The sequence below is a fragment of the Lepidochelys olivacea genome (assembly GCF_965140295.1).
Source record: "Lepidochelys olivacea isolate rLepOli2 genome assembly, chromosome: 21".
Taxonomy (NCBI): domain Eukaryota; kingdom Metazoa; phylum Chordata; order Testudines; family Cheloniidae; genus Lepidochelys; species Lepidochelys olivacea.
The window spans coordinates 375,370-390,571 of record NC_140431.1 but is presented as its reverse complement, the minus strand read 5'-3'; the positions used below and the strand labels follow the sequence as shown (position 1 = coordinate 390,571).

At 45.0% G+C, this 15,202-nt stretch overlaps 1 protein-coding gene across 2 annotated transcripts in view; it reads right to left on the bottom strand.

The window, feature by feature from the left end:
• Positions 1–8,315: 8,315 nt before the first annotated feature.
• The window catches only part of TSPAN2 (tetraspanin 2), a 60,628-nt gene continuing 53,741 nt past the window's right edge, over positions 8,316–15,202 (bottom strand). For both annotated transcript variants that reach the window (XM_084611405.1, XM_084611404.1), the window contains one exon: positions 8,316–13,349. In XM_084611405.1, the coding sequence (XP_084467531.1) occupies positions 13,284–13,349 (66 nt within the window). In that variant the 3' untranslated portion in view covers positions 8,316–13,283. The remainder of the gene's footprint in view (positions 13,350–15,202) is intronic.

Sequence of the window (15,202 nt, the reverse complement as noted above, 5' to 3'; positions counted from 1 at the left end):
GCATCTCACAAGCATTTACACAGGCAGGTCGCTGTCATTGCTCCCTTTTACAGTTGGGGAAACTAAGGCACAGAGGGGGCAGGGCAGGGGGCTCATTCCAACTCATACAGGGGTTCAGTGACAGAACCCAGAGGCTCCATCCACTAGGGAGGGCTTCCTCCTTAGGGCAGGGCTGACTGGAATTCTAAGGACAATGAGGGATCTTTGTTCAGAACCGGGGTAAATGTTTAAGAAGCAGCTGGGCTGCAATAGCTGGATCTCCTCCTTGCTGAGTTCCAACCTGGGGAAATCCAACAAACTTCTGTGTAATTAGGGATCTAAAGAAGGGCATTAAAGCTGAGACAGGAGCCCTTTCAGTCTGATAACAGGTGGATTGGGAGACCTTGACACATGAACCAACATGAGGTAATTAGAGGAAAAGTGAACAGAGGCTGTCCAATCTCTTCTAATCTCACCCCATAGAACAATCCTGGGGAACTAGAGAGCAAGGGGCGGGACAGGCCAGAGCTCGTTAGAGCACAAGTGCAGAGGGTTAATGGAGGGTTAATTGCTGGGCTCCGGTTAAAGCCTACACAGGTGTATGGTGTTCCAGGGTGCTGACTGGGCTGCAGGAGAGCTTATCTCAGGAGGGTCACAAGGCAGGCTCTGTAACCTGTGCCCAGCTGAGGGCAGGGCTGTTAGTTTCTTGCACTGCAGCCATTGCTAGAGAGATTCCTTTTCCAGCTGACCTAGGGGAAGAGCCAGGCCTTGGGCAAACTGGAGTGGACTGTAGCTGCCCAGGGGCCAAGGCCAGGACTCTGAATGGAAGGGACGGCAGGTGGCAGGGAACTGCTGCCTCTAGAAGCTCCCACACTAGAGCAGTGGGTTCAATGCACCTGAGTTTAGCTCCAGGGACACCCTGAGAAAGCGGAGAGAGGGGCTGCTTCAGAAGGTCCCTTTCACAGGGTGTTTAGCCTGCAGGGCTGGAGCTCGCTGGTGTAAGCTAGCTGGTAGTGACACCTCTTAGGAGAGTAGCCATGCAAAACGTGTATAGCTAAGAGTACTGCACTGGGCAAGGGGGATAGTGCTGCCTGACCAACACCCAGAGGAGCTGCCCAGCCCAGTGCTCCTGTAACAGACCACAGCTGCCAGCTAGGGAACATGGGCTACACATGAGAGCAGGCAGCAGGATGGAGAAAACTGCTTTATGGAGGGGCTGAAAATAGAGGGGTTCAAACTAAACCTAGGTGGGACAAACTGCTGAGCACAGCGCTCTGCCTGTGGAGTCAGCTTGCAGGGCGAGGGCCTTGCTGGTAACTCCATGTCCTCCGGGAGCCTCTTGTAACTGCTCCCACGCTGGCTCTGCAGACAGGGGAGACTCAGGCGAAGTGCAGACAGCCTCCCAGCTCTGCTGGGTTGGCTCACAAAGGGGAAGGTCTTGACTCTTTGGGAAGGTGCACTACTAGTCATATTGGAAAAACCCACACGCTGTATATAGCTGCAGGGGGGGAAACGTGCAGTGACTGCTTCAGGCCAAACTGTGGGCTGCAAACTGCTGGTGCTGCAGTCTGAACGGTCCTGGGTTCATGGGGCAGCAAGATTTATATTCCCAGCTGTGCTTGTGGCCTAAGGGAAACTAGAGAGAAATGCACAAGGATTTCTGCAAGCAGGGAAATGGGATTTGCTAAACTTTGAGAAGCACTTTCATTCCAACGTCGTCATGATCCAGATCCACAGAGCAGTTAGATTCAGCTAGGGCATGTGGTAACCGGAAACAGGATGGGTTTGCTTCTGTGTTGTATCCCCATTACTCTGCCTTATCAATTTTAGCTTATGAGCACACAGGGACTGGTTCTTCCCAAGCATTTGTATGGTGCCTACCTCCTGACTGGAGTAATGGGTCCAAGGTTGAGCAACACACCTCTCTCCCCCCCACCCCCAGCCCCCACAGCAAATCACAGGGAGAAAGTCCCTGTTCTGTCTGCTTGGCAGCTGAGCCGTGCCATCCAAACACTAACTTGTAAGAGAAATGATGGGCAGCATGTCAACTCCCATGTAATCCATGAGAGCTCCACTGATTCTCACGTGTCAAAGAGCAGCCATGCCTGTGGGAGCAGTACTTATCTAAATGTTACATCTGGCCATGTCAAAGAAATAATCAGGGTGTAGAATGGAGCCCCCTTCCCTGGCAACTGGGATGGGGGCTTCCAAATCACTTCTCCTGGGGCAGAGTTTCAAATGCAGAACAACTGGGGGACAGGGTTTGCTAGTGCTTGGTACGTGTCTCTGAACTCTTCCATGCAGAATCCTGCTGCAGGGCATTTCGCTAGTGGGAGAGGTTTGTGGCCTGTCACGTGCAGGAGGTCAGGCTAGGTGATCATGATGGTCCCTTCCAGCCTGAAAGTGTTCCAGTCTCTGCCTGTGAGAGCCACATGGGAGGGCCCTGGGGGATGCCACAGGTGGCAACAGAATGTTTCTTCCCCCCAAGCCCATATGGAAAGCAAGGGGAACCGCTGGTGGCTGCTCTTCGCAGGGCTCCCGTGGGGGATGCTTCTGATGTAGCAGTTCCTTTGCTTCTGCCCTCTCCTCAGACGTGAGATCATCCCCTGGCCCGTCTGACCCTTGGCTGTGTCCATGGGTGGTGGGTATCAGGTACCAGGTGTGACCCCTTTGCTTCCTGCTCCATGCAGCTGGAGTCCTGTCTCCCTGTAGGGTGGCCCCGGCTCGGGCCGCTCCACCCGCCCTCCCAGGGCTCCAAGGCTGGGTGGAGCTGGGCTGGGGGGAGCTAGCCTGGGGTGGGGACTGGTGGCTGCGGGGGATGGAGGTGGCTCTGGACTCTGGTGGAGGGATGCAGAGGGGCGGGCCTGGGAACTTGCACCACCCCTGGCTGTGTCCCGCCTGGGCTGGTTCTGGTTTCTCTGGCTCTGCAGAAGAGAGATAGACATATGCTGTGGCCAGCAGGTTTGTGTGCTGACCTGCTGCCTGGCATGTCTGGCTCACAGACTAACAGGGGTGATCCCGCTGGGCCCCAAAGCTTGGGCCTGGATTTCAAATTCCAGAGCTGGGGTGGAGGAAGCCCTCAGGACGAGCTGCTAAGTGTCATTTCCCTGCCTTCCTATCGAAGGGGTGCAAGCGCTGTGGGGTGAGCAGCTGGGAAGGGAGGAAACCCTTGCGCTCTCTGTACAGCACGTTGGCATTGTACACTCTGGGCTCAGAGAGACACGTAGCAAACCAATACACAGGAAACCTGACCCAGTAATCAGTTCACATCTGTAAATACTTTCTGGGCGGTTAATTACTTCCAGTGCAAAGGTCTCGTTTCTAATCTCCCATTAGCAATCGCACGTCTCTTTCCATTTCAGACCGCCTCAGCAAATGAGTCTTGCTGCCACAAAGGACAGGAAGAAGAGCACTAATGACTTTTTTTTTTAATTAAGTCAGTTGTTGGTGCTACTCTAGGATAAAATGAATCTGTTTTTCATAAATGGAGTTGGATTCTGTTATTGCTCCGTCAACTTCCTCCGAATGCTGCAGTCCCAGCTGCCTCACTCCTGGTTTGTAGTCCTCCATTAATACACTGCTTAGTCAACTGCTACCTGCAAAAAGCCTCAGAGGTTGTGCCTTACATTTGCAATCTTAACATAGATCCACAGGCATGGCTCTCAGCTCTAGGGCAGCCTGTCAGGTCCAGTCCCCCTGAATCTCGAGCTCAGACTCTGTAACACCGGGGTTTGCTGCATTCATAGAGGGTGTCACCCACCAAAGAAAAGATCTTTACACCTAATTCTTAATGCCATTGTAGCACTTGAAACCACCAAGGAGAGTGGGGGCCTCAGGAGGAATTTCAATGAGGGGAGAATGGTGGTCTTGCAGATTAACTGAGGAAAGGTGTTCCATATGTAGGGGTGACATGGAATACCGTATAGAGAGTTGTTTGGTGGGGAAGCAGCCATATGACATGTTAAGCAATAAGTAGCATGGTGTGTGTGTTGAGGGAAGGGGGGCTGTTCTAAAAATTAAACCTTAGCATAAAATTTGAATAATAAAGCATCTGATACTGTCTCTCAAAATATCATTTCAAATGAATTCAGACTGGTTTGGCTAAAAACACTCAGGGGAATGAAAACCTATTTAAAAGGAAAAAAAGTAATGTGAAATGACAAAGGCCAGTATTGAACTGTGTGTTGGGGTACCACAAAGACTAACGTTAGGCCTATTCCTATATAATATCTTCAGTAAGGATTTGGAAGAGGAATTAAACCGCATGCTAATGAAATTCACAGATAATCCCAAACTGGGATAAGTTACAAACATTAATGAGGACAGTAAAAATATAAGTGGGGCACGAGGGCAGAACATTTTAGGAGGTTCTGTCACGTTGGGGTGCAATCCAGACCAGTGAGGGCTAGGTGCCTTCAATGCTCTCCTGCTGTGGCTCACAGCCTGTACACCGATAGCCATTAGACAAGCATGTACTAAGAGTCTGTGTGCTAACAGCTCTGATTCTAGCAGCCTGCTTGTTACATCCCAGCCATACTGGTATCCACTAGCCTTGGTTATCCAAGTGACTTCAAACACACTTCCAGTCCTGAATTTTCCCCAAACCATGTGTCCTGAAATGTCCAGTCCTTTCCTGGACCATTCAGAAGCATAATAAGGTTTGTTTGCACCTTTAAAAAGTCAGTACCCAACAGCTTGCCACATTAACTTGAGTAAACAATCACTTCAATTCATATACAGCACTGGGTTGGTTTAGATTAAAATAAAACAAGTTTATTAACAACAGGACATAGGGTAAGTCATGTCAAGTAAAAGAAATTAAGGTAGAGATGATTACAAGCAAATAAAAGAAAAAACATGCTTCTAAAAGTCTAAAACAATTTAGCAAAGTACAGACTTTGTTTAAGATGGTTTCATTCACCAATCACTCTTTGTCCAGCATGGCTGACTGTCTTTCAGTCAGGATCTTCCACAGATATACATGGTGCTAGTTCCCCTTATTTTCATAGGTGAAAGATAACTTGGGGTTCTTTGCCCATTTCTTTTATAGTTCTGTGAACTTAATGAAATGGATTCTTCTGAAAGTTGCCCCCCCAATGATGTTTATTCAAGTTCAACATGGAGTTTTGTGGTGAGTTTTGTGAAACCATGCTGGTTTCTTCCCCTGCTGGTATTTGCTAAAATGCAAATTGATCTGTTCCTGCCCTCTCCGATGCAAATAAATGGCCACTTGACATGTGATTGCTAATCAACTGTGATGACATCTGCTGGAGGTGTCAGCTTGTCCTTTGGGAGGAACCTGTTTACCCTGCCTGACTTGTCTGCTAAACATATTTTAGTTTCACATTTCCTTCATATTTGTATGTCCTTTGGGCATTTACCATACATATACCACACAAGACTATTAATGATCAGTATGCTATTAGTTTTCCAATGATACCTTACACGACATATATCAGATTCAGTTTATGACAATCAATTGGAACAACTGAAACTCACTACCAGAAGTGATCCCCTGGCCTTCTTGCATGGAGATACAGATAGAGTCACAGGCTCCCTTTGGATGAATACAGCTAATACACTGCGGGGGAAATGATTCAAAATACATATTTCAATGAGAGGAAAAAAACATGGAAAGCAATACCGATGAGAGGAGCTAAGGGAGATAGTGACAGATAATTAGATCTGAGTTTGCAATGTGATATGGTTGCAAAAAAGCCCAAAACAATTTTGGGCCATATACACAGTCATCATGTCATGAAGCAGGGAGGTGACACTCTTCTTTATACAGGTCTCGTGTGACTGACCACACCTGGTATATTGCATTCAGATCTGGTCATCACATGATCTAATACTCCACAAACTGCAGGGAGCTCAGAGAAGAGCAAGCTTCCTGAGGCATGAAAGAAAGTTGATTACCACTTCCAACTGGCCAATATTGCCAGTCCCCATTGTCCATTTCTTATATTTTCAAACAAGCATCTTCATGCTTTCTCCATTCTGCCCCTCACGCTTGGGAGGTGCTACCTGTAAACACTGCAAAGCTACCGCATTATCCCCCTCCAAATCCCTCCTTGAAAACTTGCCTTTGCCATGCTGGCTACAAAAACACTTGACAATGAATACCCCTGGCTAGCATGCTAATCAATATTGTCTCACTGTTTCCTTGTACTCCTACATCTGTCTGTATCCTTCTGTTGTCTTCTGTTTTATACTTAGACTGTAAGCTCTCTGGGCCAAGGCCTATCTTTTAGTTCTGTTTGTACAGCACCTAGCATAATGGGGCTCCTGCTACATCACTAAGGCATGGTTGTAGCCAGCCAGCCAGCCCCCCCCCCCCCCAGACCAGCATTGCTGGAAACACAGGAGGAAGCCGGAACAGGGCACTTAACATATATTCCAGCACAGCCTTTGAAGCTGTGAAAAGCACAGGTGTGCCTCTGGGAACAGATACAACGATTCAGCTCACAGCAGGCAGAGGCCCTGTGACAGACATGGCTCTTAGCCCCTACTAAATAGCGTGATGCACACACACCAACATCCTAGGTGGGAAAATATTTACCCTGATAAAAGAAATGTCCAGTAGTTGACACTTATTGTTTCTCTCCCTTGCAAGTGTAAACTACTCTTGCGAAAGCTGGCGTCACCCAGACAGACCAGCCTCAATTTGGCATAAGAAAGGAGAAAGAGAATAAAGGAGTACAGAGGTATAAGTAGGGGACCTACAGCACCATGATTTTTGAGTGCTTTTCACTATCTATCTGCTGGTCAGATAAGTGACAGCCTCCCAAGGCTTCTGCAGCTAAGAGGGTCCCTAAGCCTTGTCCCTTATTCATCTTTCCGCGGAATTGAGTGACCGATCCTGGCTTGGCACCGCTGGAATCGAGAGATGCAAGGAGGGCAAGAAGCACCCACACCTGATCTCCTATCTTTAGTGTACACATATTTTGAAATAGAGCTCTATACTTTTTCTTTCTTTGGGATTGTGGCTTCAGTTTTGTAACTTGTTTGTGTGTGTAACATCTCTACATTTAAATAAGTAGGCACTAGCAATTTTGTAACCATATGATTAGAATCTAGCTTAATAAATTTTGGTAACCATTTGTGCATAAGCCTGACTTGTTTTCTCTGGTTTACTGTAAAGCAGCCAACACAATTAAAGAACCTCAGCCGTTTTGGCTCTAAAGCCTGGCCATTAGGTGAGAGTACTAAGAGCCTAGCGTTGAGTTGTGCCGCCTCCACGGGGCAAACTCTTGGGGCACCTGTCAGTCAATCCTGGCTGCCCGCTGCGAAGGAGCTCTGAGCTCTAGCAGTTAAAGTCACGGGTGTGGAGAGGCTCTTAGTGCTGCCATTGGGGCACCTGTCAGTCAGTATTGACTGCCCGCTGCGAAGGAGCTCTGAGCTCTAGCAGTTAAAGTCATGGGTGGTTAGGACCTTGGGGCATCCGTCAGCCTAGCCCGGGCTGCCCGCCGCGAAGGGACAGTGCGTCCTAGCGGTTAAAGTCACGGATGGTATAAACGGGCATAGCTGGCACCTCACCAAACATCCTTGGCCGTCGGCTAACAATGGTAGTAATACAAATAATAATGTGTGAAAAGCATGAGCTGAATTCAGATAGACCTCAATTCCAGGATTTATTAATACATATCCCTTTCCTATACAACTTTATTCCTTGTGTTCACCTACTGTACTGAAAAGTCATTGAGCATGGTTCAAACTATGAGAGCTTTATTGGGCTGTGGGGGCTGTGGTTTGATTGAGACAGGATGGGGATCACAGAGTAAATGGGAATGTTCAGAAACCAACGTGAGTGTGGAAAGACCTGGAGAATGGGGCCAGGATATGAAAGGGAAGGAACTAGGAAAAAGTGTATAAGGACAAAGAGAGAGTTTATCACAGCAGTTTTTTCCCCCAGAGATCTTTGCACCCTTCACAGTTACTGGGATGCTGGGTTACAGCAGAAAAATGCGCTTTTGTAGTTAGACGGACACCACACCACTGTTAAATACAGAGCTGGCGCTTAGTGTCTTGGGTTCTGGGCTGGTGTACTACTGTCTGATTTGTTACTGAGAAACAAGGCATAGGATGTTCTGACTTGCAAAGTGCATAGAGTGAGGGCAAAGGGGTTCAGCTTGGTGACAAGGACTATTTCCAGTGCATCACTGGCAGCAGTGTTTGGAATTTTGTTCTTCATACAAGAACTGTGGGGCTCCCACAGCTGGAAGTTTCCCAAGCAGGGTGAAGTATATAGTGTGTGTATGTATGTGAATGACAGGGCCAGTTAGCACTCCTGTGAGGCCACAAAAACTTGGACTTCATAGACTTGTTTCCTCCACTTCTCTTTTATTTCAGGTTATTTTTATTAGAATCTTTAAATTCAGTACAGCAAAGTCAATAAAAGCCAGTTCAGAACATGTCAAATGAAAACTAGTTTCAGCAACAGCACAATCACCTGACCAACATTTACAACTCAGAGAAACTTTCATATAGACAAATGCTCTTGCTCTCACAGGCCCTATAATAATAACGTGATGTCCCAGTCCTGCCTAATGTTAGTACTTGGAATACAGGAACAAGCATTCAGTATTGGAAATGCATGTCTCAGGCAATGTAAAAGAGACAATCCTGGTCTCGCAGGGAGGTAAAGACACGAGCATCGTAATTCGCCAACACAGAAGGGGAAAGGATTTGACGGTGAGTTATGTTTATAATGTACATTTAATAAGAATAGGTTTCAGAGTAGCAGCCGTGTTAGTCTGTATTCGCAAAAAGAAAAGGTGTACTTGTGGCACCTTAGAGACTCACAAATTTATGTGAGTATAAGCTTTTGTGAGCTACAGCTCACTTCATCGGATGCATTCAGTGGAAAATACAGTGAGGAGATTTATATACATAGAGAACATGAAACAAAAAATTTAAAGGAGTTAGTCTTCCAAAGGCCACAAAAAGTGGGTTTAAAAGGGTTCAGATAACAGCTCTCTTTCTTTTTCAGTAGGGATGGAATATATTTTGCCATGGAACAATCCCACTTGTTTCCAGTGGGACAACTGGAAATGAAACACAACTCTTTGTTGCATGGATATTCCAGGGATCTACTTCTCTCAGTTCCTGCTTGGCCCCGGAATGCTACCAAAACTAGTCAAATTCTGCCCTCAAATAGGCACATATGGCTCCTACAGAGGTCAATGAGAATTTCAGGAGCTCAGTACAATTAAAAAGAGGTTAGACAATTATATGAATAATGAGAATAATAAGCCAATTGATGGGAATAGGAAGGAACTTCCCCTACAGGCTGCTGCTTGCTACAGATGTTTCTGGCAACTTCTTTGGAAGCAGCTGGTACTAGCCACTGTGAGACACTGGATACTGGTCTAGAGGGAGCCATGAGCTGATCGGTGCATTGGATGTTCTCGTGCACATACGTATCTGAGGACAGAATTGGGTTGAATGAATTCAATCCTGATGTGCTGATTTTCTAGCACAGACTATATTTTTGAGTGGTTTTGATTCAGATGCTATAGAAAGTTTCCTTATTGTAGCCAGATGGAGCATGTTGGGAAGAGTGCTGTGCCATCTGGCAGAAGTGCAGAGTTTGGAAATAAAATGAGAGTGCCAGATTTAAACCAAAGGGGAAGCAGCACAACGAATGGGGCATATTTCCACAGAAACTGAGAGTATTTTTCTTCCCAGATGTCAGGGTAGGATTTATAGCTCAACCACAACTGTACTATAAACAGGATTGCTCAGTCTAGCCACAGAAATGCCAAGGAAGGGTCTAATTAGTTATTGCTTGTAAAGCACTACAGAAGAATCCTAATAATAGTTATAAGGGCCGGCAAGAATAAGATAGTAATTTCACCTCCTATTGCTAGTAACCACTGGAGCAGAGTAAAATGTCCTTCAAATGCTAATACAGGATAGAGGAAACTGTTACTAATGCAGTAATATACTGTCTACAAAACAACAGCATGAAATAGCAAGATGGGAAGGCCACACTTTGTTAAAGGCCCTGATAGACATTTTAAATATGCTGCTTCCTGGCCTGATGCACAATAATAATCCAGAGAATTAAACCAATAACTGGTACCATTATATTCCTGATCTTCAGTACAAAGTGCATCCAATATTCCTGGATAGCATTAGAACCCAGAGTACACATAACTGTTATGTATATAAATATGAAAGCACTGTATAGAAAAAAACTATTTCATTAGAAAGCAAGGTGATTCAAGTCTGAATGTATTGAAATATTTTTCTTACTGGCACTCGTCTCTGTTTCTAAAAGGCACTTAGAGGTAAACAAGCAAAAAGTTTTCTGCAAGCACCAGTTCGTGTACTGGTGCATCTCAAAAGCAGAAGTGGGCATCTCCGGGCTGACTCCGTGTTGCTGTAAGTGAAAAAGGAAGCAAACTCTGGCTATTTATTCCTGTTCTAGTGCCAAACAAGATTCAGTAATTTTTTAAAAAATGGCAAGGGTGTTTGTGTGTGTTTAAAAAAATATTCATTTCAGAGTGTGCATGAGAGAGATGGATCTGTGTGTACAGTAAATGCCCTCCTACATGGGATGCAGTGAGCCTAACAGTTATCTGTACTATCCAGACCAGGAGAACCGGCGAGGCCAGCAATGTACAGACCCGTCTTTCACAAAAGTTAGGTCTTAGTTAATAAAAGATCACTGATGCCATCATGTCCGTCTAGTGTGTTAGACCTACTGGTCTGCAAAGACCCTTTCATTTGACTGGCAAAGGCTAAGACAACTGCTTCCGTATAGCTATGTGTATTTTTTGCCAGCCTTCTCTTTATGGGGTATTCCCCAGCTCCACAGAACTGCCACAGGGCTCTATGCTTTGTCGAGAGACTCATACTCTCTCCTAAAAGTGAACTATTTTGTCAGGCCCTGAAGTTCTGGCCTTAGGCTAGTGCAGTAACCTCCTCAGCCCCTACCTTTACACAAGGTGTGTCCACAAGACTCTCCTCCAATGAGGTCACTACAGAAGGATGCAAACCTAACTCTCTTCCTTGGAGCCAGCCACACTGTCTCCGTGTTGGCTTGGGGAGCCTGAGGCTAAGCCCAGAAATTCCTGGCATGGCAGTGTGTTGCATACCCAGCTGCTTTACTTTTAGTAGAACACAGCTGCCTTAGGATATCAATGGCCATTCAAATGCTGCTCGTGAGAAATTACAAATGGCAAATGTAAAGGACAGGCAGGTCTGACACTCAAATATTATTAAATGAATTGTAGAAAAGGTATAACAGTAGAATGATTTCCAGCACCAAAATAAGCTTGAGGTGGTATAAATATGAGGTTCCTTGGGACCGTGAGGGCTGCACACTTGGGTATTTGTATTACATACAAACCCATGCACTTGGATTCACGCAGTACTTGAATTAATGCCCTGATATAGGAAATATTTCCTGAAGTCCTACATCCTTCCAGTATGTTTAAATGGAGCAAAGACTCTATTATAGTAACTGCACTAGATTTTTGGAGAGCAAAGATCATTTTATTAAGACATCAGTCGAGACGAGCCCTTCTCCATTATACTTACTCTCTAATTTGGAACCCAGGAAAACCAAATCACAATTGCATTAGAAAGCTGGACAGGATAGGCAGAGAGGCAGGGTTACTACATGAGTTCATGCACATCTCTAGCACAGCCCCCTTTCTGAAACATTTAGGGGGCGGGAGGGGGGAGAAAGAGCCTGCTTTCCCAAATGAAATGAGCCAAAAATATAAGACTCTTAGTCTCTCATGTACTTTATTTTCCCTTTGTGGGGAGAATACTTCCAGGCTGTCGAATGTTTTAAAAGGAACATTCTACTGTGAATAAATAAGAAAAATAAAAATATGGAAGCAAGCTGTGTAAACTCAAGCCCTGAGGTATTTCAAGGATACAATGTAATTCTTACATCTCTTACCCGCAAAGCATAATTGCCAATAAGAAAATGACTCTTTATGACTCTGTAAAAATGTGTTGCCTTTACTTCCTGCCCTTATACCCAAAGGAGAGGGCGAGAGATTTGAGGTAAAAGCCCTGCTGAAATGGTGATAGTCGCAGTAGTTCAGAGCAGAGGAAGAAATGAAGGTATTAAAGTGCCACTTTTGTTTCTCCCTAACAGTCTTCACAATTTATTTGTTCCCTACAGCACGGCTAGCCAAAGACTTTGGGCACAAGATATCCCACAACTCTGCTGCTTTTCTGGATAAAGGCTTCAATCCTGCACGAGCCTCTGTGCTGTGTGGGGTTCTGCTGGGGTCATTTGGGCTTTGTACAAGTATAAGTCCATGCTAGCTGCTCCCAGTGTGGGACTGTCAGCTTCAGCTCTCTTTGGCCCTTTCTTTTGAAATCTCCGCTTTAAAAATTAATAGGATTTTAGAGACTTTCAAATGCATAACCGTGATTTTGTCACACAGACTGGGTTGGGAAGCCAAGGCACGCTTTATCCTGGTATAACTGACTCTGCATTGCCCATCAGCCTCCCATCTCTCTCTTAACCCTTCCCCTTTTGCCTGGTCCTAGGACTCCCCAAGAATCCTTCTTTGTTCAGATGTAGGGCCCAATCCTACCAACACTTCTGCATGTGACACTGAAGTCAACAGGACTACTCACATGGCGTACATACTTTCAGGAACAGGCCCTTAGAGATCAACTCATTTGAATAAATCCTATTTATTAATTGTATTTCCTTTTAATTTTGGGATTAGTGGATAAAAACTACATTAAAGGTTTTATTTTAAAAATGGCAGTTGCTCCTACACTGATTATTAGCCAACAGGGGTCACTATGAAAGGGTTTCAACCTGTATATATGCCAGGGCTTTATGCACACTCTCACATAGTGGGGACACTGCAGGAATGTGCATGCAAACACGTGCCCACACAACATATGTCATATGCATGCATTCACCCACACAATGTACTATATATACAGATATCTGTACTTGTGCACTCTTGCAGATCCATACGTGGAGACAGGCAGGTGCTTATCCAGTGTATATAGATGCGCAAGCACTCAGCCATATATATGCAAAGATATTTAAAAACAAATTAATTTTAGGTACCACCTTTGCCTTTTCATTTTAGGAAAGTACATTTTAAACCCTCATTTTATTCATTTCAGTTTTCTGACTTAAAAGTTTGAACACAATTAATGCAATTCACACTCACCAAATGAGGCCTTTTCCTCTCAGTTGGTTAAAACACTAATCAAAAATGTATTACAATTATTAAACTCTGAGAATGTATCTTGTAAAGTCTTGTAAGGTCTGGAAGTCCCGGAGCATAGAAATTGTGCAGTGAGTTTTAGAGCATGTCCCTTGTATTGCGGATAGCACAGCAGAGAACCATGCTGAATATCATGCCAAAGATCTAAAAGAGAAGGAATGTGATTTAGAGATTTCCATGGAATGCCTCCTCTTACAAAAGTAGATATAGTTACAAAACTGTCATTTCAGAACAATCTAATGATCTTCCCAGAGGGGTAGTGGGCACAGATGACTGTTCCTCTCTACAAGTCTCAGGAAAGAAGACAGTTAACATGGAAGAAACATCACCATTACTCAGAGCTAAGATGATATGACCATAGCAGTGCCATGGAAGTTTTAAATGCTCTGCAAGCATAATGCCCTTCCCAAATATCACTGGGGAGATCATTAACACTGTTACTGATACTGTCTGCATTGACACAAGATCAGCACTGTCACTGGTATCAAATCCAGCACTGAAACAGAGGACTTGAATTTCAGTCTAGCACAGAAACGTGGTTATAGGAGGTCTCTGTTCATGGAGTATCATGTGTACTTCTGAATCAGAGCAGAGCTCAGCTCTGGGTGTAAGATAGGCTAACGTATGGGATTGCTGCAGGATACTGTGGGTTTAGAGAGAAGCTTAAACTCTTAATAATTACTGTACATGAGGCAAGTTTATACACTGCATGTAAATAGAATCCATAGTCTTAAAGCTCAGGAAACTGCAGGGGTTAGAATGGAATCCAATGGAGGGAGCTAGAGTCTCTAGTAATTCCTCCCTAGTCACAGGTTTTAGCTCCAGAACAGAGTTTACAGGCAATAAGCAAAGACGTCATCCATGATCATGATCATGCCATTGAATCCCTTCCCCAGGAACACAGGACAACAGCTGGCCAGCCTTACCACATAGGAGCCATGGACTAGCACTTGCTTCTCCTTCCAGCCCAGATGCCTGAGAGTTGTGAAGTTAATGCAGGACCACGAGGACCCCAAGTGCGTGGCATCTGATATCTCCTTTAACCATATCTGTGCCCATTTCAATGGGACGTTATGAAGATTGGATCCCTGTATGCAGTGCACACGTACTCTTAGGCACTGAACAGCCTGCTTATTGAGGCTCTGTTCCATCTGGATTGCTTTGCCATATTTTCCATGCATGCCATTATATTTTAGAAAAGTCACATTTCAGGTTGCCTATGGCTAACTGGTTGTTATGACCTCCCCATATTTCTGAGAATGTTTAACACCCCCTGCCTCTCTCCATCCCCACAGGTCAGGTGTAGCGACCATATTACTATGCTCTTTAGTTTGAAATATATGAACCCTCCTTCCACATCTGAACTCAGTGAGCTTTGGAAAGTACAGGTAACTCCATTAACTTCCTCCTCCAGAGAGCAGGTGGGAGTGTAATTCCTCAGAAATCTGGTTTCATCCTGTGTCTTCAGACTGTCATTGGCTGCTGAATCTGGAGCAGATCGCAGCAGATGCAGGCTGGAAAATGCTTTTAATCTCCAAGCCTCTGTCAGTTTGATGTGTCTTCTTGCTGGATTCATGCACTAGTGTGACATCTAGTGGCCACACAGCTCAGTTATGAACGCACAGATTTTTGGAAATGGCAAAGCACACTTTTTGTGGGAGAAGATGAAGTTTAAAACAAGTGAAGTGAGAAGCTTTGGGGATACGATTAGATGAATCAGTCACTGACAACATGGTGTTGTTTAATCTGGATACCTAACAGTTAGAAGAGGGATATATCCTGAAGCCATCTGCCTAGTTTAAATTCAGTTCTGTTAAAGCAATGGGCATAGGAATGAGGATGTACTGATTTCTAGCTTCCAGGTAAGCCATGAACATCTATCACAATATCATAGGTTTTCCTTCACCAGATTGTTAATGTGCGTGACCTGGGAAAATCAGTTCCTTACAAGCAACTGGTTAAATCACAGATCATCCTTCATGTTCAAATCCATTATG